At 33.5% G+C, this 27,403-nt stretch overlaps 1 protein-coding gene and 1 pseudogene across 1 annotated transcript; one reads left to right on the top strand and one right to left on the bottom strand.

Annotated features, from left to right (window-relative positions):
* Positions 1-1,660: 1,660 nt before the first annotated feature.
* On the top strand, positions 1,661-8,220 carry LOC120136837 (annotated as a pseudogene).
* A 2,759-nt stretch (positions 8,221-10,979) lies between these two features.
* Positions 10,980-11,604, bottom strand: LOC120136693 (pathogenesis-related protein 1-like). The gene has a single exon (XM_039152654.1). It carries the CDS (start codon positions 11,594-11,596, stop codon positions 11,108-11,110), a length of 489 nt encoding a protein of 162 aa, XP_039008585.1. The 5' UTR covers positions 11,597-11,604; the 3' UTR covers positions 10,980-11,107.
* Between the last annotated feature and the right edge of the window lie 15,799 nt (positions 11,605-27,403).

The following is a 27,403-nucleotide window of genomic DNA, read 5'->3' as shown; positions in this document are numbered from 1 at the left end:
TTCTATCCTATTTTTAGGAGTTTGAATCCTACCAGATCTAAGACATGGTTCTTCCTCCATTGATAGAGAGCTCATTCTATACCTCTCCTCTGCAGCATTGGTTAATTCATAATAGCCGAATCTGTAGACCGTTGCATGATGATGGGCCAACTTGGTCGTCTCTGTTCTTATCGATCTTATGGCAGCTTTGGAAAGTCAGGAATGAGATGGTGTTTGATAATGCTAGCAATGTCTCCCCTACAAAACAAAATTGGAATAAGCCTCCCCCAAGATGGTATTGTTTAAATTCAAACGGTGCTGTCTGCTCTATATCGTGAAGAAGCTCGATAGGTGGTGTCATACGTGATCCAAACGGAGACTGGTCTGCTGGTTTCACTAAAAGAATTGGTGCAAGCTCGCCTCTCCAAGCTGAATTTTGGGGGGTCTACCTGGGCCTTCTCCTTGCTCGTAATCTTGGAGTCTCAAAGCTCGTTGTGCAATCGGATAACTCTCAAGCGATTCAACTGTTGAATCAGGTTGATGCCGCTCACAATCCGATTCCCCTTGTTCGCGTGATAGTTGGCATGCGTTCTCTATCATGGGAGCTGTGTGACTTAAGCTGATGTCTTAGCTTTCTTTTCAATTCAAAAAAATAAAAAAAATAAAAAATAAAAATAAAAGAGATGACACTTAGGTCGTCGCCTCATACGACAACATTACGAATTAATTTTTTTTATAAATTCTAAATTTAATCTTAATCTTACCCGAAGAGAAAAGGAACTGGGACTCTATGAAAAGGAAAGAGTACAACGAATAAAGAAAAAGAAAAAGTAAACATGTCTCACCTATCGAACACGAATGAGTACAACGAATGGTGCAAATGAATTGAGTTTAAACAAATAAGAATGCATCCGTGTTCATTTGTTTATTTTGGAAGCTTTTTACGTTCTGTTAGTATTCCTTTAAATTTTTAATATCATGATCAAACTTGGTTCGTTTATTATTAGGTGTGTTCGGGCTCTATTCGTTTAACGTTTGCAAATATATTCATTAATATGTTAGAGAAGAATTCATTTATATGTTCACAAATGTTAACTAAACATACACAAATAAAAAAATAAAACTAACTAAACAAAAATTACATCTGAACATAGAAATGGTTGATTTCTAAAGTTACATAAAACAAATTTAACTAAACAAATTTTACACGGTATAAGTATATGTTCACTTTTAGGTATCAGGTGGGAGATATATATTTATATCGATGTAAATTTGGTACCTAAAAATAAACACATGCACATGTTTAAGTATGTTCATCTCCTATAAAATAAACACATACTTATACTGATAATGAGAGATGCGTATACTTATATCGGTGTAAATTTCGTATCTAAAAAACACATATTCATATCGGTGTAAGTATATACATTTTTTCAAAGAAATAAACACATTCTTATATAAGTTTAAGTATGTACATCAATCATAGATATAAAGTAACTCATTCTTTTTTATATTTTTAAAAAAGAAAATAAAATAAAAAAATTCAATCCACATATTTAGTATGTCAAATTCGTGGCACCTAATTAGTACATGTGAAGAAATTATTAAATATGTCCCATTGTACATGTATAAGTAAACTACACATGAAGCTGCACTAAAGTCTCAACAAAGCATTTCACCTATGGCGTCCACCTGCGATGGTTCTTTTAGGGAAGAACGAGACACTTTCGGCCCCATTGACGTGCCTTCCGATAAGTTCGTCTTCTCCCTCTCGTCCGATCTTCTTCTTCTTCTTCTTCTTTGACGATTGATATCGTTACTTGTTGTTGTTATAGATTGTGGGGAGCACAGACTCAGAGATCGTTACAGAATTTCAATATCGGAGGTCCATGAGAACGGATGCCCGAACCTATCATCCGTGCCTTTGGCATCCTCAAGAAATGTGCAGCCAAGGTGAATATGGAGTACGGTCTTGATCCGTCTATCGGGAAAGCCATAATGGACGCATCGCAAGAAGTAGCCGAAGGGAAACTCAACGACCACTTCCCTCTTGTTGTCTGGCAAACGGGTAGTGGTACTCAGAGTAACATGAACGCCAACGAGGTAAACACGGATCATGTTTAATACTTTACACCAAAATTTTATGGTAAAAACCCTAATTATTGTCTTGGAACTTTGAAAATTTCCTAGGTTATTGCTAACAGAGCAGCTGAGCTTCTGGGACACAAACGTGGTGAAAAGTTTGTACATCCTAATGATCATGTCAACAAATCTCAATCTTCTAATGATACATTTCCAACCGTAAGTAAAACTTAACTGATATATCTTGTCGGTTTCTTGCCTTCCATAATTAATTAAAAAAAAAAACCAAAAATCTCTTTTTTATGATCCAAAATCTAAAATCAGCCAAAAAAACCCATTTCTTACCCCTACATTATTGACCATATTAATGTTTTTTTGAACCAACTAAGCCTACCACTTTTCATGGTGAAGTGAAGAAAATTTAATGTAAAAGCGTGGAAAGAGTGGAGATGATGAGCCATGATGTGAACCGACATCCGTAATTGAATGTGTTTCAATATTCATAAAGCCAATAGGGTGGTGGATGGAGACTTGTATCTAGGGGTGTAAACGAATCGAGTGAGTTCGAGTATTGCTGAGCTCGATTCGACTAAAAATCTCGAGAACTTAAAATTTTCAAGCTCGACTCGAACTCGAAATCTTGAACTGAAGTCGTGAGCAGCTCGAAAAGGGTCGAATGAAAAAAAATAATCTTAAACTTAAACTCGATTGAAGCCTCAAACTCAAACTCAAACATTAAATACATGAAACTCTTACTGTATTTTTAAAAAAAAATCAATACATAAATGTTAATATTATTAGTAATTTATTTTTTTAAAATATAATATTAATATATTATATTTTCGAGCTGCTCACGAACTTTTCGAGTCAAATATCAAGTAGATCGTTTCGACTCGTTAAGAACTCGAGTCAAGTCCATTCGATCAGAGTATTTATCGAGCCTTGATCGAATCGATCTCGAATAGCTCACAATCATTATCCTCTCATTTACATCATTAGTGGTGTCTTTTTCATTTCATATTCTTTGAACTTTAAAAAAGGGCAAAAATGAACCAGTGGTTTAGATTTAACAAGTCAAGCCGACACGGGTTTCAATTGAAAGTCAATTTTTGATTTTCATGAATAATGTGGGAAAGTTAATAGTAAAAAGTTGATGTGGTCGCCCTAACATGGTAAAATTAGTTAATGTTTTCAGAAAAAAAAGATATTTTTTTATAATTTTAGGGTAAATATAAAATAATATATGTTTAAAGAATTTCAATTATTTAACAATGAACGTTTATACCATTAACATATGTGGTACTTGAACTCAAGACTTCAATGAATAATTATTTTTAGGGTAAATATAAAATAATAACAATCAATGTCATAAGGCGTATAGAATAATTATTTTTTTAGGGTGAATCCTACATTGTTCCATGGAAGACGTCCAAATAGGAATGATAATGGGTTGAGTTAGGGTCGGGGTTTTAACCAACTTGACCCCACCTAAAAATATGTATCCTCCATCCGAATTGGATTTGACTTAAAAATTATATATCCTCCATCAGACTCGAATTTTTAGAGTATAGATTCAACCTGATCTAATCCGATCCGATTCAGTATAAAATAAAGACTTAATTAAAAAAATAATATTTTTTAAAGAAATTACATTATTATCCTCAGGTTGGGTTGGGTCGGGTCTAAAGGTTTTTCAACCTCCACCAAACCCAACCTCACCCCTTAGAAAACCCGACTCGGACCTAAATTTTTTTTTATAAAAATTCGACCCTGTCAGATCGAGTCGGGTCGAGTCAAAACCCGTTGGTTTCGGGTTAAACTATCATCCCTACGTCCAAAAGACTCGATGACTTTCAAAAGATGCCTAAAAGATACGATGACTTTCGGAAGACGTCCAGAAGACACAACGTCTTCTCCAAGCTCTATGCATGCATGAGAAACTACATCTTCTAAAACTTATCGTGTTTTCTAAACATCTTCTATGAAACACTGTAACATTCACCTTAACGAGAAGATTAATACCTGAGTTAAAGAATTTGCATTCTACTCTTCAATCTAAGATTTTGCACATGCCTTCTACCCTTACTATATGGAAATAAATTACGTCATTTGTCCCTCAACTATCTTTAAAGTTTAAATTTTTTTAATCTAACTACCCAACTTTTAAATTGTTCTTATTTCAATCACTCTAATTTATTTTATTAATAAATTTTATGATATGAAATTTTTATTATCATTTTATTAATATATAATTAAAAATAAAAATAAATAAATTTGAAAGTTAGAGTGATTAAATTAGGTAATTTGAAAGTTAAGTGATTGAATTAAAAAAATTAAACTTTAGTGACAAAAATAGGAGTGAGAAGATAATTGTGTGATGAATGATGTAATTTACCCATAACAAAGGTATCACCTGCAGATCACCCGTTAAGTTTTTAACGGTGATGTACTAAAACGAAATAAAAACTAAACGTTAGGTATGATTTTGAAAAGTTTAGGCATTAAAATAGATTGAAACTGATAGTTTAAGGATTAAAATTTGTAATTTTCCCAATTGTTTAATATCTTTACCCATATTGTGTTGTTATATATTTATTTTTCGACAGTCCAATGAATTCAAAGACATTGTTAAAATTGGTCGCACTCACACTCAAGATGCCACGCCTTTGACACTTGGACAAGAGTTAAGTGGCTATGTTACACAAGTAAGTTCCTTTATCTACCTACCACTCGTTTTACTTTGGGTTTTATTTTAGGGCAAACTACGATTTAGTATTTAAATGATCAGTTTGATCCACTTTAGTACCTATACTTTCAGTTTTTTCAAAACCATTTTTAACATTAAGTTTTTGTTTCATTTTAGTACTCAACAGTTAAAAACTTAACATGTTTAGCACCTTAATTATCAATTTTAGTCTGTTTTAATATCTAAACTTTTATATATATTTTTTTCAAAATCTAACGTTAAATTTTGAATAAGGTACCAAAATGAAACAAAACTAAAGGTTTTATCGGCGAGGTACTAAAATGAAACAAAAATTAAACTTTATGTATGATTTTGATTTTTTAAGAAAATTTAGGTACTAAAATAGACCAAAACTGATAGTTTATGTACTAAACACATAATTTACCCTTTATTTTATTCTGAATTTAACTTATATATATTTATAATATTAATGCACCTAATTTATATTCAATTTAATCTAACACATACAAATATATTAATATTTGTTTTGGGGTTGGATTATAGGTGAAATATGGAATTGATAGAGTTTCCGGTACCTTACCACGATTATATCAGGTTTGTCATTTTTAAATGTGCATAAAATATTTTTCTTTCATCTAATAAAAAATACAGGATAAAGTACTCAAATGGTCCTTGAGGGCGTTATTTTGTTGAATCTATTAACTATTAAAAGTTATAAAATGACCCCTGACGTGCATTACTTTGTTAAGTTCATTGACTATTTAAAGTTACAAAATAATCATCGACTATTCCTATGCTCTAAACTCAACCTTTTTCATTAAAAATTTGACGATCGTTTGAGTTGGATGTTAACATGTTGACTGAGATATGATAAAATTTGATCATCCAACTATTAAAAGTTACAGAACGACAGTGCCATTAGACATCATTAAAATATGATTTTATCATATCCTAGTCAACAAATTATCGTCCAACTCAGATAATCATCAAATTTTTAAAGAAAGAGGATGACTTTGGAACCTATGAATAGTCATGTGATCATTTTGTAATTTTTAATAATCGGGGGACTCAATAAAATAACATCCTATAGTCAGAAGATCATTTTATAACTTTTAATAGTCGAGTGACTCAACAAAAATAATATCCTATAGTTGGTGAATCATTTATATACTTTACCCAAAAATCTAATACATATAGTTGGTAGAGCACAATGCTCTTAACCTTGTGGTCGTGGGATCGAGTCCTACGGAGGACATTTCATAATTCGGAGGTCTCCACGTAAACTGTTCTCAACCTGGCATTAAGGGCAGCCTACTATCATACCTCCCCCTTACCCCATTACATATGAAAAAAAAAAGGGTCCGCTAATTTAATTTTTATATGACAGCTTGCACAAGGTGGTACAGCCGTAGGGACATGATTGAATACAAAGAAAGGGTATGTGTTTTATTATGTTTTAAAATTCGGTCGGGCACAACTACGTTAATTTAACATTTGTGTATCATATTTTATATTTGAATAAAATTTATATATAATTTTAAAAGGGTAAACTATATGTTTAGTGCATAAACTATTAGTTTTGATCTGTTTTAGTATTTTAATTTTTAATTTTTTTTAAATTCATACACAACGTTTAGTTTTTATTTCATTTTAGTACCTCGCTTTTTATGGGTAAATTACATCATTCATCACTCAACTATCTTCTCACTCCTATTTTGGTACTAAAGTTTTAAAATTTTTAATTTATCTACTTTCAAATTGCTCATATTTTAATCATTCTAATTTATTTTATTAATAATATTTGTGGCATGACATTGATTATTATTATTTTATGAATACATAATTAAAATAAAAAAAAATTTAAAGTTATAGTGATTAAATTAGGAGTAATTTGAAAGCTAAATAATTAAATTAAAAAACATTAAACTTTAGTGACCAAAATAGGAGTGATAAGATAGTTGAACGAAGAATGATGAAATTTACCTATAAAAAAGATTCCATGTGCAAATTACCCATTAATTTTTTAACAACGAGGTACTACAACGAAACAAAAACGAAACAATAGGTATGGTTTTGAAAAAATTGAAAATTTAGGTACTAAAACGGATCAAAACTAATAGTTTAGGTACTAAATGTGTAATTTACCCATTTTAAAAACATCATAAAGCAAGAGTTTGTAACGTTATAAAAACAACCTCAGGTTTGATGTAAAAATAGCTGCTGCAATAGCTGAGGAAACAAGGTTGCCATTCGTTACTGCAGAAAATAAGTTCGAAGCTTTGGTTAAATCTCTCAACTTCTATTTTTTTTTTGAAGAAAAAATTCGTATCGAACGTATTTTAATATTCGACATTTACATTCGAATTCGAATAACATCGATTTCATAACCAGGCTGCACATGATGCCATTGTTGAAGCTGGCGGAGCTTTGAATACTTTAGCTGCATCATTCATGAAGATTGCAAATGACATTCGCTTCCTGGGGAGGTTAATTTTTTGGATAAATTACATGTTTAGTATTTAAACTATACTTTCATTCTGTTTTAGTACCTAAACGTTGTTTTCTTCTGAAACCACACCTAACGTTTAGTTTAAGTTTCGATTTAACACCCGTCGTTAAAAAAAATTAACGACGTCGATGACATGGAATTTACATTACAAGACGCGTGGAATATCGTAAAAGAGAATAATTCTATGTCATTGATGCCGCTAAGTTTCTAGCAGAGGAATACCAAATTAAAATCTAAACTAAACGTTAGACATGGTTTTGAAAAAAATAAAGTTTAGTACTAAAACCTAATAAAAGTGATAGTTAAGTACTAAACATGTAATTTACCCATTTTTTCTCTTCCTCATTTTTCATATTTTTCATAGTTTTTTTTTGGAGTAAAATAACATTTAACCCTATTTTTAAAAATATTTTTTATGTTTGCTGTTTAGTAAAATTATCATGATGGTTTCAACAATCTTAATCTTCCTTATCTAGTGGTCCTCGATGTGGTCTTGGTGAGCTTATTCTTCCTGAAAATGAGCCTGGCAGCAGTATTATGCCTGTATAATTCTCATCTTATACATCGATTTATTAATACGAATACGGATATAATACGATACGAATAAAATAATTCATGATTTTTTTTCAGGGAAAGGTGAATCCTACCCAATGTGAGGCCCTTACCATGGTCTGTGCCCAGGTCATGGGCAACCATGTTGCCATCACAGTGGGTGGATCAAAATGGTCACTTTGAGCTCAATGTGTTCAAGCCATTGATGGCTAATGCACTCCTACACGTACGTTGTCGTTGTTGTTTTTTCCTCGTAATAATCCATTCGTGTTTTCGCATATCCGACATGCATTCTGTTATATCAGAACCATGTCGGATACTCCGAAACTTGGATATAACTGCGAAAGAACCCTGCGATTTAACCGCTTTATTCTTCGGTATCAGTCGATAAGGTTGCTGGGTGATGCAGCTGCTTCCTTTGAGAAGAACTCTGTGAGGGGAATTCAAGCCAACAAGGAAAGAATTTCGAAACTACTGCACGAGGTCTGTAAAATCTCTTCATGCTAAACTTCGATTCGAATATTACGATGCGGATTCTGATTTTGTTTATGTTCGATGATTATGATGCAGTCTCTGATGCTCGTGACATCCTTGAATCCCGTAAGGTTTTAGTATTTGTGATGTTCGTATTAAATAAGACTCTTTGTAACTCGAATCGAATCTCTAATTAGTCGTTCGAATCTTTGTGTTTTCAGAAAATTGGGTACGACAATGCTGCAAAAGTTGCCAAGACGGCACACAAAGAAGGCTGCTCCTTGAAGGAGGCGGCCACAACGAAGCTCGGTGTGCTGACACAAGAAGAATTTGAGAGTCTTGTTGTGCCTGAAAAAATGATCGGTCCATCTGCTTGAACACTTGGATTATAATTCGAACTCGTTTTTATCAATCGGTCACGTTCTGATTTTGAAATTAAATCGAGTTGTTCTAGTTTTTCATTGTTATCGTAATCTTTTTAAAGTATTTTACGTACTAAAAGAACAATCTTTCGATCGATGAATAACAAGAAATCTATATTAGAAATCAATTCACGGTATAGTTCATTGAGTGATCTCGGTAGTAAAAGATAATGTTATTCTTATTTTAGTGTAACTTTAAGGTCGATAAATTCATTGAATGATCTCAGTAGTAAAAGAGAATGTTGTTTTTCTTAAAAGAATCGAGTTCGAACAAATGTATTTTTGCAGTGCATATTTTATCATAAATTAGGAAAATTCTTAACGAATATTATCTTTTTCCTCGATAAAAAACCCTAGCATTTTTCTTCTTATCATAAGCATGTTAATTTATGTTCGTCAACCTATTTTTTTAATGTTTTCAAATATATTCATTTATATGGTCGAAGTCCCCTTGACAACCAACACTTCTCTTTATCCTTTTGTTTGAAAGGATTAAAACAAAAATAAGTGCCTAAACTTTACTTCGAAAAACGCCCAAAGATTTTTTTTTTGTTAAAAATAAGTAGTTAACGTTTTCTCAGTTATACTTTTAGGTGTCTACCGCTTAAATTTTAATTTTTAATAATTAAAAATATTATTTTTAATAATAAAAATATTATTTTTAATTTAAAAAAAATTATTTATTTACAAAAAACCCAACTTTTCACTAAAAATATAAAATAACCCCTAATATGGTCGCCGGCCATCTCTGGCCACCATCGTCGTCGTTGAATGGTTGGGTTTTGATCGGAATTGCAAGATGGTTCGAATGGTGGCAGCAGTGTGGCTTATGGACATCGAAATCGGTCGGAATCGACAAAGAATGACGACGATGGTTTAAAAACCAACGAACCTTTGAATGTTTCTCTATAGCAAATAGTGACATGTTACGATGAAAGGTCAATGGATATTTAATTGGAGATCGACACCGGTACCGATGATGGTGGCGGTGATAGTCATCGTCGGCCGATCGTCCGGCATAGAAGGGGAAAGTGGGGGAGAGGAGAAGGCACAGGGGTTGGGGTTGATGGGTGGTTTTTTTTTTACAAAAATATATTTTTATTTTTAAATAAATTCTCAAAATCACCGTTATAGTTAACGGTGATTTTTAACGACGAATACCTAAAAGTATAACGTTAGAAACATTAGGAACCTGTTTTTAATAAAAATTTCTTTAGGCACTAAAACATTTTTCGAGACAAAGTTTGAGCACTTATTTTTATATTAAGCTTATTTGGAAGTCAAAGATAAAAGGTGAAATTACACTGGTACTAATCCTTAAGCTCCTTAGGCTTCATAATTTGAATTCTAAAGTTCATATTGTGTTCAATTTAATACTTACCTTCAACAATATTTAAAATGTAAAAAATAAAAAAAGATAACTGAGTAAATGAGGTTATACACGAGGATTTTCGTGAAGATAAATGAATTGAACACACATATATTTTTGTATAAGTATATATTTATACTTAGGGATGTAAATGAATCGAGTTTAAATGAACAAAACAATATTCGTGTTCGTCTGTTTATTTTTGAAGATATTCATGTCCAATTTGTGTTAATTTAAATTTTTAATGTCGTGTTCGTGTTAATTTATTTATTTTTGAAGGTCTTCGTGTTCATTTATTTGGTATTCATAAGCATGTCCGTTTAACATCACGAAAATATTCGTTTTACGTTTGTGTAATGTACGTCAGCCAAACCTATCCCCTTAACCCTTTTATTTGCCAGCCAAAGAAAAATGGTGAAATTATATCAGTAGTCCTTAAGTTCCTTAAGTTTCACAGTTTGAACTCCAAACTTCACCTTATATTCAATTTAGTAGTTACCTTCACCAATATTTGAATTGTAAGAAAAATAAAAGGAAAAGAGTAACCGAGCAAACAAGCTTATAAACGAGCCAATAAATGAGTCTATTTATGAACATAAATGAACCAAACACATATATGTTCATGCTCGTTCGTTTATTAAATAAACATAAAATTTTTGTTTATACTCGTGTATTGAACTTAATAAACGAATAATTCACGAACAATTGATTGAATATTCAATTCATTTCCACCACACAAAAGCATAACATAATCTAAATACACATCAACACCAAGCCAAATCAAAAGCAAACGAACGAGGACAAGCCAAACCGATCAACAAAGAAACCAGAAGAAAAAAAACAATGAAACAAAAAGAAATACCAAATTAAAATAGCAATTCAAGATAATAAAATATCCCTTCCTTCCTTATTACATGTAATGCAGTACGTTGATGAGTACATATATAGTTTTTATTTTCTGTTACAACACAAATTAAAGTTGATTTGGAAGGATTTTATGCACATGAAGGTTTCTAGTACGGTTTTCGACCGATAATATTGCCGGCGGGAGCATAGTTGCAACCGATGAAAGTTCCACCGTTGTTGCACCTCACCTTGGCACAACCGAGCCGAACCGAGTCGCGCCAAACCACTTGGGTGTAATGTCCGCAGACCTTGCCCCGTGCACAGGTGTTGGAGTTGTAATTGTAGTCGGCCCTCTCGTTAACCCACATCCGTACGGCGGCGGTGCCCGAGAGGTCGGCACTACTCCAAGCTAGGTTTTCACCGTATCGTCCACCTCCGCCGGAGTGCACGAGTCTGCAATCGGCTTTGCGTTGATTAGCATAGTTCCGTGCAAAGGCAGCTACGTTTTCATCCCAAGTCATAGGGCGAACGCCGACGGCAGCTCGAGCAGCGTTGTGAGCATTCAGGTAGTCTTGTGGTGAGTTTTGGGCATGGGAGGGAAGGATCAAAATGGCTAAGGCCATGAGGCAAGTGAGAGCTAAGGAAGAAAACTCCATGTGAGGTGTGATTGGTATGGGATGATTTTTATGTGTCTATGAGGGATGTATTTATAGACAATTTATTAGTTTGGCAGCTGAATGTTCAAACCATATTACTTTTCAAGATTTTTTTGGTCAATTTTCCATATAACAGAACCTATGAATTTTAGAGTTGTAGCTTCGAAGTAATCCATAATTTACCAAAATAATAATAAGGGTAAACTACACAAGTGGTCCCTGACTAGAAAATGTTGCTTTGTTGAGTCATCGACTATTAAAAGTCACAAAATGGTTCCTCGAATATATGGTATTGATTTGTTGAGTCTCTGCCCCGATTATTAAAAGTTATAAAATTGTCACCCGACTATTCATATGTCCTAAACTCGTCCTTTACATTTAAAAAAATTGACGGCAGTCTTGAGTTAGACGTTAACTCGCTAACTAAGATATAATAAAATATGATCACAGAATCTCAAACTACTATCATATCTCAATCAGTATGTTAACGTCTAGGTCAAATGACTGTCAATTTTTTTGACAAAAAATAATGAGTTTAGAACATATAAATAGCCGGATGATCATTTTGTAATTTTTAATAGTCGAGAGACTCAACAAAATAATACCTTATAATCGAAAAATTATTTTGTAATTTTTAATAATCGGAGACTCAATAAAGTAACACATTATAACCGAGATACCATTTATATACTTTAGCCTACTAATAATAAAACACATATTTGCAAAACATATATATGAAAAGAGTCGAGATTGACCCTCAAGACTCCATCGTCGACAATCGACAAAATTTATTACCTTTAACTAATAAAATAAGTTTAAAATTAAGCCAATCTAATATGAGTTTATCTTTTAAGAATTCAAAAATACTTTTAAGTGTACACATATATATTAATAAAATAATTTTTTATATTAAATAGATACAAATAAAATTTTAGGGTGTGCACAACCAATAAAATATATAAAATTAATATAGATAATTTTGGGTTTCAGGTAGGTACATATCTGCTTTGGCAGGGATGAACGAAGAATTTTATGCTAAAAGTGAACTTTTACAATTTTAGGATGGACGAAAATAGATTATTAATAAAAAATATAAATAAAATTTAAAATATATGATAATTTAAAATTTTTAATAGGAGTGACTGCTCATATCCGATCATCTACCCATCCCAACACTCGAACAACACTTGCATCCGTCACTACTTACTAAATTAGTGTAATTAACATTGTAGTTAATATCTAAAAGCTGTAACATTAATTTTATTGATTAATATTATAATATTGATGATTTGTATCAACCCAATAATAACCTATTGAGATTTCGATTAAGCTCAATTGATCAATCGAATATTGCCAAGAGGAGGTGAATTAGCTTTTAGAGTTTAGGGAGTAAGGAGTAAAAAGAGATAGACAATTTGCACAAGGATTTATAGTGGCTCGACTTTTCAACCAAGTCTACATCCACTACCTAAGCTCATCACTTAGGATTTTCTAACAAATTCACTAGTTTTTTCTTTCTTTTTTTTTCAGGATAAAGAGATAACATTTACAACTTCCTAGCTTTTCAAAAGCTAAGCTATAACTGTAACCCCCCAGACCGATGCGGGTAGCCCGATCCGATTCGGGAAGTCACATTAGGGTCACCGGAGCGACCCACCGTAAAAATAGCGGAAATTTTAAAACTTTTTATCAGAACATGTAAACTTATAAAATCATTTATCACTATTTAAAAAATAAAACAGATTTCCAAACTCGTATATAAATCAAAATACAATTACATGCCCCCTAATCACAAATACCATACTCTGCAACCACGCCGGAAGAACTCCCTTACTGAAGTCGATAGATGCACTGGTACAATTGTTTTAACCTGAAAAGGTGAGTAATAGAGTGAGCTTTGGAAAGCTCAGTAATACAGAACTACCAGATGATGCTACATGACATGTAGATAAATGGAAAGCCATATAATTTCCTTATTGAATCATATGTATACCAGCTTGCAGAATAATTTGGGGTTCCCTTAGAAGTTCATCGAGTAGAAGCCATGAATCTCAGTTCATAAGAAATCTTTCATACTATCACGTTTTCATGAGGTCGAACAGGATATCTAGTGTGTTCTATCAGTACGATAAAATCATAATAGGTACACTAATCAAATGATAGTTCAGTAAAATCCCATAAAGCATATTGTAGTGGAGCTTTTTAAACTCGTATTTTAAAACCATCTTACAAAGAGTTAACCTAAGGGAACATCTTAGGGCCTGAGAGCCTACCCAAGAAAGTTCGGGGCCACGGGGCCTACCTAAGAACACATCTTAGGGCCACGGGCCTACCCGAGAATGATCTCAGGGCCGCAGAGCCTACCTAAGAGTCACATTAGGTCCATAAAAATTTTCCAGCTTGATCAGAGCTGTACTTTACAAAACTGTATATCCAAGATACAACTTATACCGTGATACAAATCCATAAGCCATCACCATTAAGTCGGCGCATCCATAAAACAGTAACCATAAATTTCAGTGTACCACATGTTAAAACAATTTATTAAAATATAAGGAACACACTAGAGAAATCCCAATATTTATCAGAGGCATTTTGTAGTCATCAGTATGGATAACATGAACTTGTGCAATTTGATCGGATTCCAGGAATAAGATCTTATTGAAGAGAATCAATTTCTAACCGATCTAATCAGACATTTCAAATTGATACTTTAGAATTCCACTAAGTTTCCACGTGCATCAGAAAAACGTTCAGGAACCTTTATACATAATAATTCTAAATTCAGATTTACTGCGAGTGATTCCATTACCCAAACAATCAGGGTATTCAGGAATATACTTTGAATTCATAGGATTTCAACCCAATTGTACCAAATGAGGTATTCAGAATCTTTTCCTTCTGCATTACTTGCGTTTTCAAACATGACCGAATTGATTTTAGATCAAAATATGTAATCGAAGATTCAAGTCATTTACGATCTATGACTATCGATAGTATTATCAAACAACTAAAGTTACACAACTCACAGACTGATGCATGTCAACAAATCAATTCATTATCCTTCCAATGCATTCACTCTTTAATACCAAAATGCATATCAATAGATCATCCCCATAATTATCGCTGAATAGATCTTCCAACGGTCTTTATTACATTTCCATGTTTCAACGATATCAGAAAATTTGGACGTACTTGATTCATGTTCATAACCCATAAGGACAATTCATACAGTGTTTCCAAACTCATCCAATCACCTATTTAATCCTCGGTCATTGAGGTTACTTAGTTCGTTTAGTAAGCAAGTTTATCCCGGTTACTTTAAAGTTTTCCAGAATAGTTCAGACATTTCTGAATCTCAAATACATGTTGCACTTCCTTTCAATTCAATTTAGTCATATAATAAAGTCATTCTGGTATTCGTGGTTGATTTATCTCACGAACACCCACTTATTAGTACTGTATGCATTCTAAAGTTGAGCTGAACCAAGTACTTCCAGAATTATCATCGATCCAAATTTGAGAAGACGAACAAACATTCAAGTGGTAATTATATCATTCAGGTAATGATATAGCACTAGCGTTGGTTGATCACTTAAGTTGCGTTCCATAACTTTTACTGGTAGCACAACATCCATGTTTATTTGGATTTCTTAATTAATCCAATACATTTACTTATTCTAGGTCATAAGGGCATTTTGGTTCTCAACGTTTTTCTATTCATTACAAAGCTTTGAGTATATCCATTCATTCATGAGCTTGGTGACATTCTTGAGTCATTTCCATTCCAAGGGTATTTTGGTCATTTTACAATTCTAGAATATTTCAATCATTTCCTTCCATCCGGTCTTATTATTTAATTCAATCTTATCATTTACTTCAGTCCTTTCGAACAATTCTATCAGCAGAATACCTCCAATAAATTACTCTTCAAGTATTTACTCCTTACTCGAATATTTTCGGGTCAAGTGTCTTCTCAGATTTTACAAACGAAATATTATAAATTTTTCTGTACAAAGACATGATCTTAACGATTAAATTCGTACTTAATCGAGTTAAGTACAAATCCTCAAAGTACTCTCTCATTCAGGGTCAATTCAGACTATTTTATCTCTCAAGGCATTTTCGTAATTTCTTAACCAAATAATTTCAATATTAGCACTTAACGAAAATAATTATAATTTAGAGATCCTATGATCAATTGCTTTCCCGAACATTCTTTGATTTTGAAATGATTCCTTCACAAACTCTCATAGGATTAAAACCGATTATCCATAATTTCCAAATAAAACTAACATTTCTTATGCACATCAGTAGTTATATCGGATCAATATGTATTTTCAGAGTTATTAACCAACTTCCAGGGGCAATTCTTATCATTTTCCAACATAAGGGTAATTTCGTAATTTTACCATATCGGAGTATTCTCATAATTTTTCATCCAAGTATCTTTAACATTTAACCCTTGATGATATAAAATATAAGTTACAAATCTAGAGCTGATTTCTTTATCACCAATCACAAACTTGTAATTTAATTCTAACAATTATCAATCTCTTATCTTAGTCATTCGATCCGTATTCAGTTACAGAATTTCTACCACATTCATATCGAGTGAATAAATTATTCAACTCCACAAAAGTGACCAACATTATCTTATTCATGCATTTACCAATATCAACATGTTCCATAAAGCATAAATAGGTAGTAAAGTATTACCTCGATTTCCGTGCAATACCGATCGACCATAAAAATTTCATTCGAACGCCTTTGATCTTCAATTCAACTTCCAATAATTCCTCAGATACATATCAACATAAATTATATCAGAAACGGAGCTTAATTGCGATAAACGGATCGAATCGGGTGATAAATCAGTGAAAGATGGCTTACCGGGTTCGAATTTGGCGAAACGGACTTCGGATTCGGATTCAGGACGTCGAAAGCATAAAATATGACTTTTCGGAAATTTGGAATTTTCGGTCAAAATCAAAGTCAACGGGTTTGACCGACAATTTCGAGGCCTTCGGGTTCGAATTTCGAAAAAGGGACAGCGGAATCGGATTTGGGACGTCGAAAAATGTTAGGATAGGTATACTCGGTCGAAGTCAAAGGTCGTTTAATGCCCGATCAAAGCCGGTCAAAGTTTGGTCAACAATGGTCAACGCCGGTCAACGGTCAACAGGTCAACGGTCAACGGGTCAATGGGTCGGGTCAACGGGTCGGGTCGGGTCAACTGGTCGGATAAACGGGTCGGGTAAACGGGTCGGGTTATGACCGGTCAAACCGGTCAACTATCCACCAAAACCGGTCAAACCGGTTACTTTTGTCTTCCCCACGCGCAGTGGCGGCGCGTGGGGGCGCGTGAACAGTGGTAAAATCCCGGAAAAATTTCTAAAAATTATTTTGAGCGATTTCGAGATACTTACAAAGCTCGGTTCACAATTTTGAACGGCGGAGAGCTCGATTTCAACAAATCGGAAAGTTTGACCGGTTCACCTCCCAACGCGCCGCCGCCGCCGGAGAAAAAAGAGAACACCGGTGGACTCGGAACGGCACAAGGAACACGATGGTGCGGGAGGTGTCGTAAACGGATGACCCGATCGTCTTGAATCGATGAAAAACCAACTAAAACCGAGTTATTACCGACGATACTTCCGACTGAAATTCACGACGAACGGCGATGATTCACGATGAAAGGTTTGAGGGGTTTTGTTCCTCGGTTGACAACGAACACGATGGTGGTTTCGGCTCGTCGTTTGGAGGTCGGACGACGAGTAGATCGGAGTTGGAAGCTGGGTTGTTGGAGAGGGAAAAACTGAAAAATATGCATCTGCGCACGGGGAGAAGAGATTTATAATTCAACATATATCAACAATGGGTAAACCAAGAGTTTAGCCACTGAACTTTATGCACTTCATAAAACGGTCTGCCAACTTTGAAATCTTATAATTTAATACCCGATTCCTTCCAAAAATACCAATTAAATTCATCACTTTATAATTTCTTAAATTTAGCCCCTAAATTGGGGTGTTACAATTCTTCCCTCCTTAAAAGAATTTCGTCCTCGAAATTCACTCATGTCACATAATTGCAGAAATAAACTTCCATCAGTTCTTTCATATCTTTTATGTAACTCTTATAGAAATACAGATCCTCCACTAATCCTTAACCAGTTGAGTATACATTCCTATTAGAACTCTCCCTCATTTCTATAAAATAATCTGAACGAAAATTTCCTTGAGAAATCATTTCAGCCTTGTTTACGTGAATAGGCTCACATAGCAACAACATATCCCAATTTCATTTCCGGAGTCGAGTCAGAATTTCTCAGATGAATAATTCACACACGGCTCGTGAGGTACTTTACAGCGATTAAACAGATGTTACTGGAATTCCTTTTTGTACAAATATAACCTTAACAGATAGAAACTTCGGTTTGTTCGTTACAGATAGGGACTCAGCCCTGGAGTTCCAGCTCAGAGAGGTACGATTGCAGTCTAGGGGCATGTATTGATCAGACATATTTTGACATTCGACCGGCCGGTCTAACTTGAAAATTTTGACTCAAACCATAGCTCTGATACCACTAAATGTAACCCCCCAGACCGATGCGGGTAGCCCGATCCGATTCGGGAAGTCACATTAGGGTCACCGGAGCGACCCACCGTAAAAATAGCGGAAATTTTAAAACTTTTTATCAGAACATGTAAACTTATAAAATCATTTATCACTATTTAAAAATAAAACAGATTTCCAAACTCGTATATAAATCAAAATACAATTACATGCCCCCTAATCACAAATACCATACTCTGCAACCACGCCGGAAGAACTCCCTTACTGAAGTCGATAGATGCACTGGTACAATTGTTTTAACCTGAAAAGGTGAGTAATAGAGTGAGCTTTGGAAAGCTCAGTAATACAGAACTACCAGATGATGCTACATGACATGTAGATAAATGGAAAGCCATATAATTTCCTTATTGAATCATATGTATACCAGCTTGCAGAATAATTTGGGGTTCCCTTAGAAGTTCATCGAGTAGAAGCCATGAATCTCAGTTCATAAGAAATCTTTCATACTATCACGTTTTCATGAGGTCGAACAGGATATCTAGTGTGTTCTATCAGTACGATAAAATCATAATAGGTACACTAATCAAATGATAGTTCAGTAAAATCCCATAAAGCATATTGTAGTGGAGCTTTTTAAACTCGTATTTTAAAACCATCTTACAAAGAGTTAACCTAAGGGAACATCTTAGGGCCTGAGAGCCTACCCAAGAAAGTTCGGGGCCACGGGGCCTACCTAAGAACACATCTTAGGGCCACGGGCCTACCCGAGAATGATCTCAGGGCCGCAGAGCCTACCTAAGAGTCACATTAGGTCCATAAAAATTTTCCAGCTTGATCAGAGCTGTACTTTACAAAACTGTATATCCAAGATACAACTTATACCGTGATACAAATCCATAAGCCATCACCATTAAGTCGGCGCATCCATAAAACAGTAACCATAAATTTCAGTGTACCACATGTTAAAACAATTTATTAAAATATAAGGAACACACTAGAGAAATCCCAATATTTATCAGAGGCATTTTGTAGTCATCAGTATGGATAACATGAACTTGTGCAATTTGATCGGATTCCAGGAATAAGATCTTATTGAAGAGAATCAATTTCTAACCGATCTAATCAGACATTTCAAATTGATACTTTAGAATTCCACTAAGTTTCCACGTGCATCAGAAAAACGTTCAGGAACCTTTATACATAATAATTCTAAATTCAGATTTACTGCGAGTGATTCCATTACCCAAACAATCAGGGGTATTCAGGAATATACTTTGAATTCATAGGATTTCAACCCAATTGTACCAAATGAGGTATTCAGAATCTTTTCCTTCTGCATTACTTGCGTTTTCAAACATGACCGAATTGATTTTAGATCAAAATATGTAATCGAAGATTCAAGTCATTTACGATCTATGACTATCGATAGTATTATCAAACAACTAAAGTTACACAACTCACAGACTGATGCATGTCAACAAATCAATTCATTATCCTTCCAATGCATTCACTCTTTAATACCAAAATGCATATCAATAGATCATCCCCATAATTATCGCTGAATAGATCTTCCAACGGTCTTTATTACATTTCCATGTTTCAACGATATCAGAAAATTTGGACGTACTTGATTCATGTTCATAACCCATAAGGACAATTCATACAGTGTTTCCAAACTCATCCAATCACCTATTTAATCCTCGGTCATTGAGGTTACTTAGTTCGTTTAGTAAGCAAGTTTATCCCGGTTACTTTAAAGTTTTCCAGAATAGTTCAGACATTTCTGAATCTCAAATACATGTTGCACTTCCTTTCAATTCAATTTAGTCATATAATAAAGTCATTCTGGTATTCGTGGTTGATTTATCTCACGAACACCCACTTATTAGTACTGTATGCATTCTAAAGTTGAGCTGAACCAAGTACTTCCAGAATTATCATCGATCCAAATTTGAGAAGACGAACAAACATTCAAATGGTAATTATATCATTCAGGTAATGATATAGCACTAGCGTTGGTTGATCACTTAAGTTGCGTTCCATAACTTTTACTGGTAGCACAACATCCATGTTTATTTGGATTTCTTAATTAATCCAATACATTTACTTATTCTAGGTCATAAGGGCATTTTGGTTCTCAACGTTTTTCTATTCATTACAAAGCTTTGAGTATATCCATTCATTCATGAGCTTGGTGACATTCTTGAGTCATTTCCATTCCAAGGGTATTTTGGTCATTTTACAATTCTAGAATATTTCAATCATTTCCTTCCATCCGGTCTTATTATTTAATTCAATCTTATCATTTACTTCAGTCCTTTCGAACAATTCTATCAGCAGAATACCTCCAATAAATTACTCTTCAAGTATTTACTCCTTACTCGAATATTTTCGGGTCAAGTGTCTTCTCAGATTTTACAAACGAAATATTATAAATTTTTCTGTACAAAGACATGATCTTAACGATTAAATTCGTACTTAATCGAGTTAAGTACAAATCCTCAAAGTACTCTCTCATTCAGGGTCAATTCAGACTATTTTATCTCTCAAGGCATTTTCGTAATTTCTTAACCAAATAATTTCAATATTAGCACTTAACGAAAATAATTATAATTTAGAGATCCTATGATCAATTGCTTTCCCGAACATTCTTTGATTTTGAAATGATTCCTTCACAAACTCTCATAGGATTAAAACCGATTATCCATAATTTCCAAATAAAACTAACATTTCTTATGCACATCAGTAGTTATATCGGATCAATATGTATTTTCAGAGTTATTAACCAACTTCCAGGGGCAATTCTTATCATTTTCCAACATAAGGGTAATTTCGTAATTTTACCATATCGGAGTATTCTCATAATTTTTCATCCAAGTATCTTTAACATTTAACCCTTGATGATATAAAATATAAGTTACAAATCTAGAGCTGATTTCTTTATCACCAATCACAAACTTGTAATTTAATTCTAACAATTATCAATCTCTTATCTTAGTCATTCGATCCGTATTCAGTTACAGAATTTCTACCACATTCATATCGAGTGAATAAATTATTCAACTCCACAAAAGTGACCAACATTATCTTATTCATGCATTTACCAATATCAACATGTTCCATAAAGCATAAATAGGTAGTAAAGTATTACCTCGATTTCCGTGCAATACCGATCGACCATAAAAATTTCATTCGAACGCCTTTGATCTTCAATTCAACTTCCAATAATTCCTCAGATACATATCAACATAAATTATATCAGAAACGGAGCTTAATTGCGATAAACGGATCGAATCGGGTGATAAATCAGTGAAAGATGGCTTACCGGGTTCGAATTTGGCGAAACGGACTTCGGATTCGGATTCAGGACGTCGAAAGCATAAAATATGACTTTTCGGAAATTTGGAATTTTCGGTCAAAATCAAAGTCAACGGGTTTGACCGACAATTTCGAGGCCTTCGGGTTCGAATTTCGAAAAAGGGACAGCGGAATCGGATTTGGGACGTCGAAAAATGTTAGGATAGGTATACTCGGTCGAAGTCAAAGGTCGTTTAATGCCCGATCAAAGCCGGTCAAAGTTTTGGTCAACAATGGTCAACGCCGGTCAACGGTCAACAGGTCAACGGTCAACGGGTCAATGGGTCGGGTCAACGGGTCGGGTCGGGTCAACTGGTCGGATAAACGGGTCGGGTAAACGGGTCGAGTTATGACCGGTCAAACCGGTCAACTATCCACCAAAACCGGTCAAACCGGTTACTTTTGTCTTCCCCACGCGCAGTGGCGGCGCGTGGGGGCGCGTGAACAGTGGTAAAATCCCGGAAAAATTTCTAAAAATTATTTTGAGCGATTTCGAGATACTTACAAAGCTCGGTTCACAATTTTGAACGGCGGAGAGCTCGATTTCAACAAATCGGAAAGTTTGACCGGTTCACCTCCCAACGCGCCGCCGCCGCCGGAGAAAAAAGAGAACACCGGTGGACTCGGAACGGCACAAGGAACACGATGGTGCGGGAGGTGTCGTAAACGGATGACCCGATCGTCTTGAATCGATGAAAAACCAACTAAAACCGAGTTATTACCGACGATACTTCCGACTGAAATTCACGACGAACGGCGATGATTCACGATGAAAGGTTTGAGGGGTTTTGTTCCTCGGTTGACAACGAACACGATGGTGGTTTCGGCTCGTCGTTTGGAGGTCGGACGACGAGTAGATCGGAGTTGGAAGCTGGGTTGTTGGAGAGGGAAAAACTGAAAAATATGCATCTGCGCACGGGGAGAAGAGATTTATAATTCAACATATATCAACAATGGGTAAACCAAGAGTTTAGCCACTGAACTTTATGCACTTCATAAAACGGTCTGCCAACTTTGAAATCTTATAATTTAATACCCGATTCCTTCCAAAAATACCAATTAAATTCATCACTTTATAATTTCTTAAATTTAGCCCCTAAATTGGGGTGTTACAATAACCAATCCCTTTTACAAAAGGAATAAGATGTAAACAAGAAAACCTCTCAAAAGGAATGGTGTTTACAAGATTTAACCTCACAAAAACAAAACCTAAGGATATACAATTAAACTCAAAAGACAAATATTTATAAGAGAAAGAAAATAAAAATTGAAAAACTTTTCTCTTATGTATGAATGCTTGGATAGGTGTTGGTAACCTTCTTCAAGTGTCCTCAACTTGTTTTTATATGTTGAAATGAGTTTGTGGTCATTTCTAACCGTTAGGGATTAATTTTATGTAAAATTAAACTATCCAGGACAGGGAGTATCGGTACTCATTTAATGAGTATCGATACTACCTTTGTAATTTTTAAATAAACTAGCCGTTAAAGACCGATGGGCTTGACCATCATCAATACTATGCTTCATGGTATCGATACAACTGTGTAAAGTAGCATCGGTACCTCCTTGGGTATCACTACCTATTTTGCATTCTAGAATTTGAGCAATTTGAAAAACATCTGACAGTATCTATACTTCTCTTACCTTTGGTATTGGTACCACATGAACAATATCGCTATTGTTCATATAATATCAATATTGTAAGAATATTATCAATACTACGTAACCAGAAAAATAGTTTTGTGCTCAAATTCTGTTTAATGAACTTTGAATTATTTTTGACAACTTTGAACAAATTCAATCAAGCCCAAAAATATTTTTGACTTAATTTGTTATATCAAAATATTATAAAACATAGTTCAACTTCCTAAAATTATTTTTCATTGGGTAATAAAAATGGTACAATTCGGGTTCAAGTCCCTAAATTTTTTGCAACTTCCTAAAATGGCTTACCAGATTCAAGATTTTACAATTTAGTCCCCAAATTTCAACCAAATTAATTCTAAATTTTAACATTTTATTTTATTATAATTTTCCTTAAATTGGGTTATGACATCAACAATCTCCCCCTTTTTTATATAACAAACATTTGAAAAAAAATGTTTTTGTAAAACTCTCCCTTAATAAAATATTTAATGAAAAATAGCAATATTTGGAAAATATTAAAGTTCCCCCTTTTTCATTCTTGAAATTAAAATTTTCTAACCCATACTCCTCCTCCTTTTTGTTATATAAAAAATAATTCAATTTTAAAGTTAAAAAATAACAATGGAGAGTAGGTGGCAAATTTTAGCGTAAAATCGTTTGAAAAATCAACCCCCCTCCCCGCAATAAAAGCATTCCGAACAAAAATTTGACTTTAAAAGGTTGACACTTAAAAGACATTGAATTTCAACAAAGACGAACAAACATGTTAGTAACACATGAAATTCAATATATCCAAGTCTAATATACTTTATGCAATACCAATTTTTGTATTTAAGTGCATGTGCATAAAGCTATCCAAAAAATGTTATGCATTTGAAAAATTGATATCAATTGTTAGAGAGATATCATTTGCAACAAATTACTTGCATAAACATTTAAATTAAGGTCAAAAATTAAACTTTGTAAAAAACAAAACGTTAAAACCAATTTTGACTAAAATTCATTATGATGAACAAACATTTATGAAAAATCATTAAAACTTTAAAATGTTCATCACAATTCTTTTTAACATACATGAGATAGAAAACGTAAATCGTGTAAAATCAAAACTCATGCATGCTTAAACTAAATGAGAAACTAATATTATGCTAGATAATCAAAATAAGCTTAGAGGTTACCCATTCCATATCAAGTGTGGTTAGAGCATTTGAGTATCTTCAGTTTCATCACCATTGCTCCCACACACCTACAAGAGACATGCATTTGGATTTTGGTATTCAAATTGCTTTGGTTCCTTGAACGTTAGTTTCAATGCCCTTTGTTCCCTTTAGAACCCATACTTGTTTAATTTTAAAATGTTTTCCTTTCTTTAAAGGCCAAGTATGTTCTAAATGACAATGTGAGTATTTTGTCATTATGAAATTAGATGAATTATTTAAAATGATTTCCTTTTCTTTTGTTAAGCATTCAAGCTTAACTTTTAAATTGAAACATTCTTTTTCAAAATTTTCAATTTTTACTTTTGAAAGCTCTAAATCATTTTTTTCAAAATTTCATTTTGTTTTTCAAACTCCAATTTTGCTTTCAAAAGAAAATCGTTTTCAACTTTAAATTTTGAAATCATTTTCTTGTATTTGGAGTTCATTGTCTCAAACTCCAAAAATAATCCATCATATGCATCTTGTAACTCGTCAAAAGAATATGAATCGAATTCATTAGAGTTAAAAGATACCTTGGGCTCTTCAAGAGCCATTAAGCACGCCCCCTTTGTTGGTTCTTCTTTCTTGTTTCCATGGACCTCTTCTAGCTTATTCCAAAGCTCCTTGGCATTTGAACAAGAAGAAACTCCTTCATATACATCGGGACCAAATGAACAAAACAACATGTGCATGGCCTTAGCATTTTGTTGAGATTTCTTCCATTCTTGGGCACTCCGCTCCTTCGTCTTCTTCTTTGGAGAAGAGTAGATGTTCTGATCATCTCCCGTGCATCAAGATCATTGGATTGGATGAATAGCTTCATTAAGTTCTTCCAATGAAGGTAGTTGGCTCCTTTGAAGTATGGAGGCTTGTCGATCGGTTGAGAGTCTTCCATGTAGAACGAGCCAGATGTGGAAGTCATCTTCTCGGTTGCTTCAAAAATGGATAGAGCTTCTTCAAGGATTCAAGGTTGTTAGACTTTCTAATTAGTCAATCTCTGATACCAATTGTTGGGATTTCGATAAAGCTCAATTGATCAACCGAATATAGCCAAGAGGGGGTGAATTAGCTTTTTGAGTTTAAGGAGTAAGGAGTAAAAAGAGATAGACAATTTGAACAAGGATTTATAGTGGTCCGAATTCTCAACCAAGTCTACATCCACTTCCTAAGCTCCTCACTTAGGATTTTCTAACAAAATCACTAATTTGTTCTTTCTTTTTCCAGGATAAAGAGATAATATTTACAACTCCCTAGCTTTTCAAAGGCTAAGCTAGAAATCCCCTTTACAAAAGGAATAAAAGATGTAAACAAGAATACCTCTCAAAAGGATGGGTGTTTACAAGATTTAAGCTCCCAAAAACAAAAACTAAGGATATACAATTAAACTTAAAACACACAAATTTACAAGAGAAAAAAATAAAGATTGAAAAACTTTTCTCTTGTGTATGAATGCTTGGATAGGTGTTGGTAACCTTCTTCAAGTTTCCTCAACTTGTTTTTATATGTTGGAATGAGTTTGTGGCCGTTTCTAGCCGTTGGGGATGTTTTGGGGCCGTTGGGGATTAATTTTCTGCAAAATAAAATTGCCTATGACAAGGAGTATTGATGCTCTTTTAATGAGTATCAGTACTACCTTTGTAATTTTTAAATAAACTAGCTGTTAAAGACCGTTGGGCTTGACTAGTATCGATACTATGCTTCATGGTATCAATACCACTGTGTAAAGTAGTATCGATACCTCCTTGGGTATTGATACCTATTTTGCATTATGGAATTTGAGCAATTTGAAAAATATCTAGTAATTTCGATACTACATAGAGAGTATCGATACTTATCTTACCTTTGGTACCGGTACCACATGAACAATATCGCTATTGTTCATATAGTATCGCTATTGTAAGAACAATATCGATACTACGTAACCAGAAAAATAACTTTGTGTTCAAATTCTAGTTTAATGGACTTTGAATTATTTTTTGAAAACATTAAACAAATTCAATCAAGTCCAAAAACATTTTGTCTTAATTTGTTATATCAAAATATTATAAATCATAGTTCAACAATCTCTTCCTTTTTGATATAACAAAACATTTGAAAATTTGTTTTGTGCAAAACTCCCCCTTAATAAAATATTTAATGAAAAAGAGCAAAATTTGGAAAATATTAAAGCTCCACATTTTTCATTCTTGAAATTGAATTTTTCAAACCCATACCGAACCTGTTTTATTAAAAGATTTTTTTTGGAGTGAATATTGTTTTGATTTTATTTAACTAAATTATTTTTGTATTGTCTATTCCAAGAGGAAGAAGAAGGGGAAAAAACAAAGACATTTGCTTTGCACCAAAAAAAACCGTAATCGAAGTTAGGTTTGGTTTGAACAATTGTCATTTGTCTATGTAAAACACACACACACATCTGTATCTAATTGTCCTAAAAAAAGTTTAAACATCTAATTACAGTAAAAAGTGAACTATTTAATTGTATAATTAAATAATTTATTATACTATAAAATATCAAATATCACATTGCATATTTTTTCCTTTTGAAAATATCAAATTTAAATTAAGTATAAAAGTGAACTATTATTTGACAACGGGTACTTAAACGTCTCTGCAGGGGGCGTGCTTGAGCCTAAAATCTCTAAAGATAATAATCATCCCTTTAATCACAAAGATCATTTGGGTCGTGATGAAATTATTTTAAATGTTAGTACTATTTTTAGTAGCTTCTTTATTAATAATAAAAATATTTTATGTGAGGAAAAAAATTTAGTTTGGCGTGATTTTATGTGTCTTTAAGAGATGTATTTATAGACAATTATCAGTTTGGTAGTTGACTGTTCAAACCATGTGATTGCTTGTCAAGAATTATTTTATGATTTTTCTATAGGCAATAATATAGTTTTTTTTACAATAATCAAAATTATTATCAAATTATATAACATTTTTATTATATATATATAATAATATTTTAAATTATTATCAAATTATTTATTTGATTAATTGATTGTTTTTATATTATAAA

This window comes from Hibiscus syriacus, unplaced genomic scaffold (assembly GCF_006381635.1).
Source record: "Hibiscus syriacus cultivar Baekdansim isolate YM2019G1 unplaced genomic scaffold, ASM638163v2 tig00110637_pilon, whole genome shotgun sequence".
NCBI lineage: Eukaryota > Viridiplantae > Streptophyta > Magnoliopsida > Malvales > Malvaceae > Hibiscus > Hibiscus syriacus.
The sequence above is the reverse complement of the archived record's forward strand: the minus strand, read 5'-3'. Positions and strand labels throughout refer to the sequence as shown.

Bases quoted from the DNA above. Each gene is read 5' to 3' on its own strand.
- LOC120136693 (XM_039152654.1), bottom strand. From the start codon at position 11,596: ATGGAGTTTTCTTCCTTAGCTCTCACTTGCCTCATGGCCTTAGCCATT.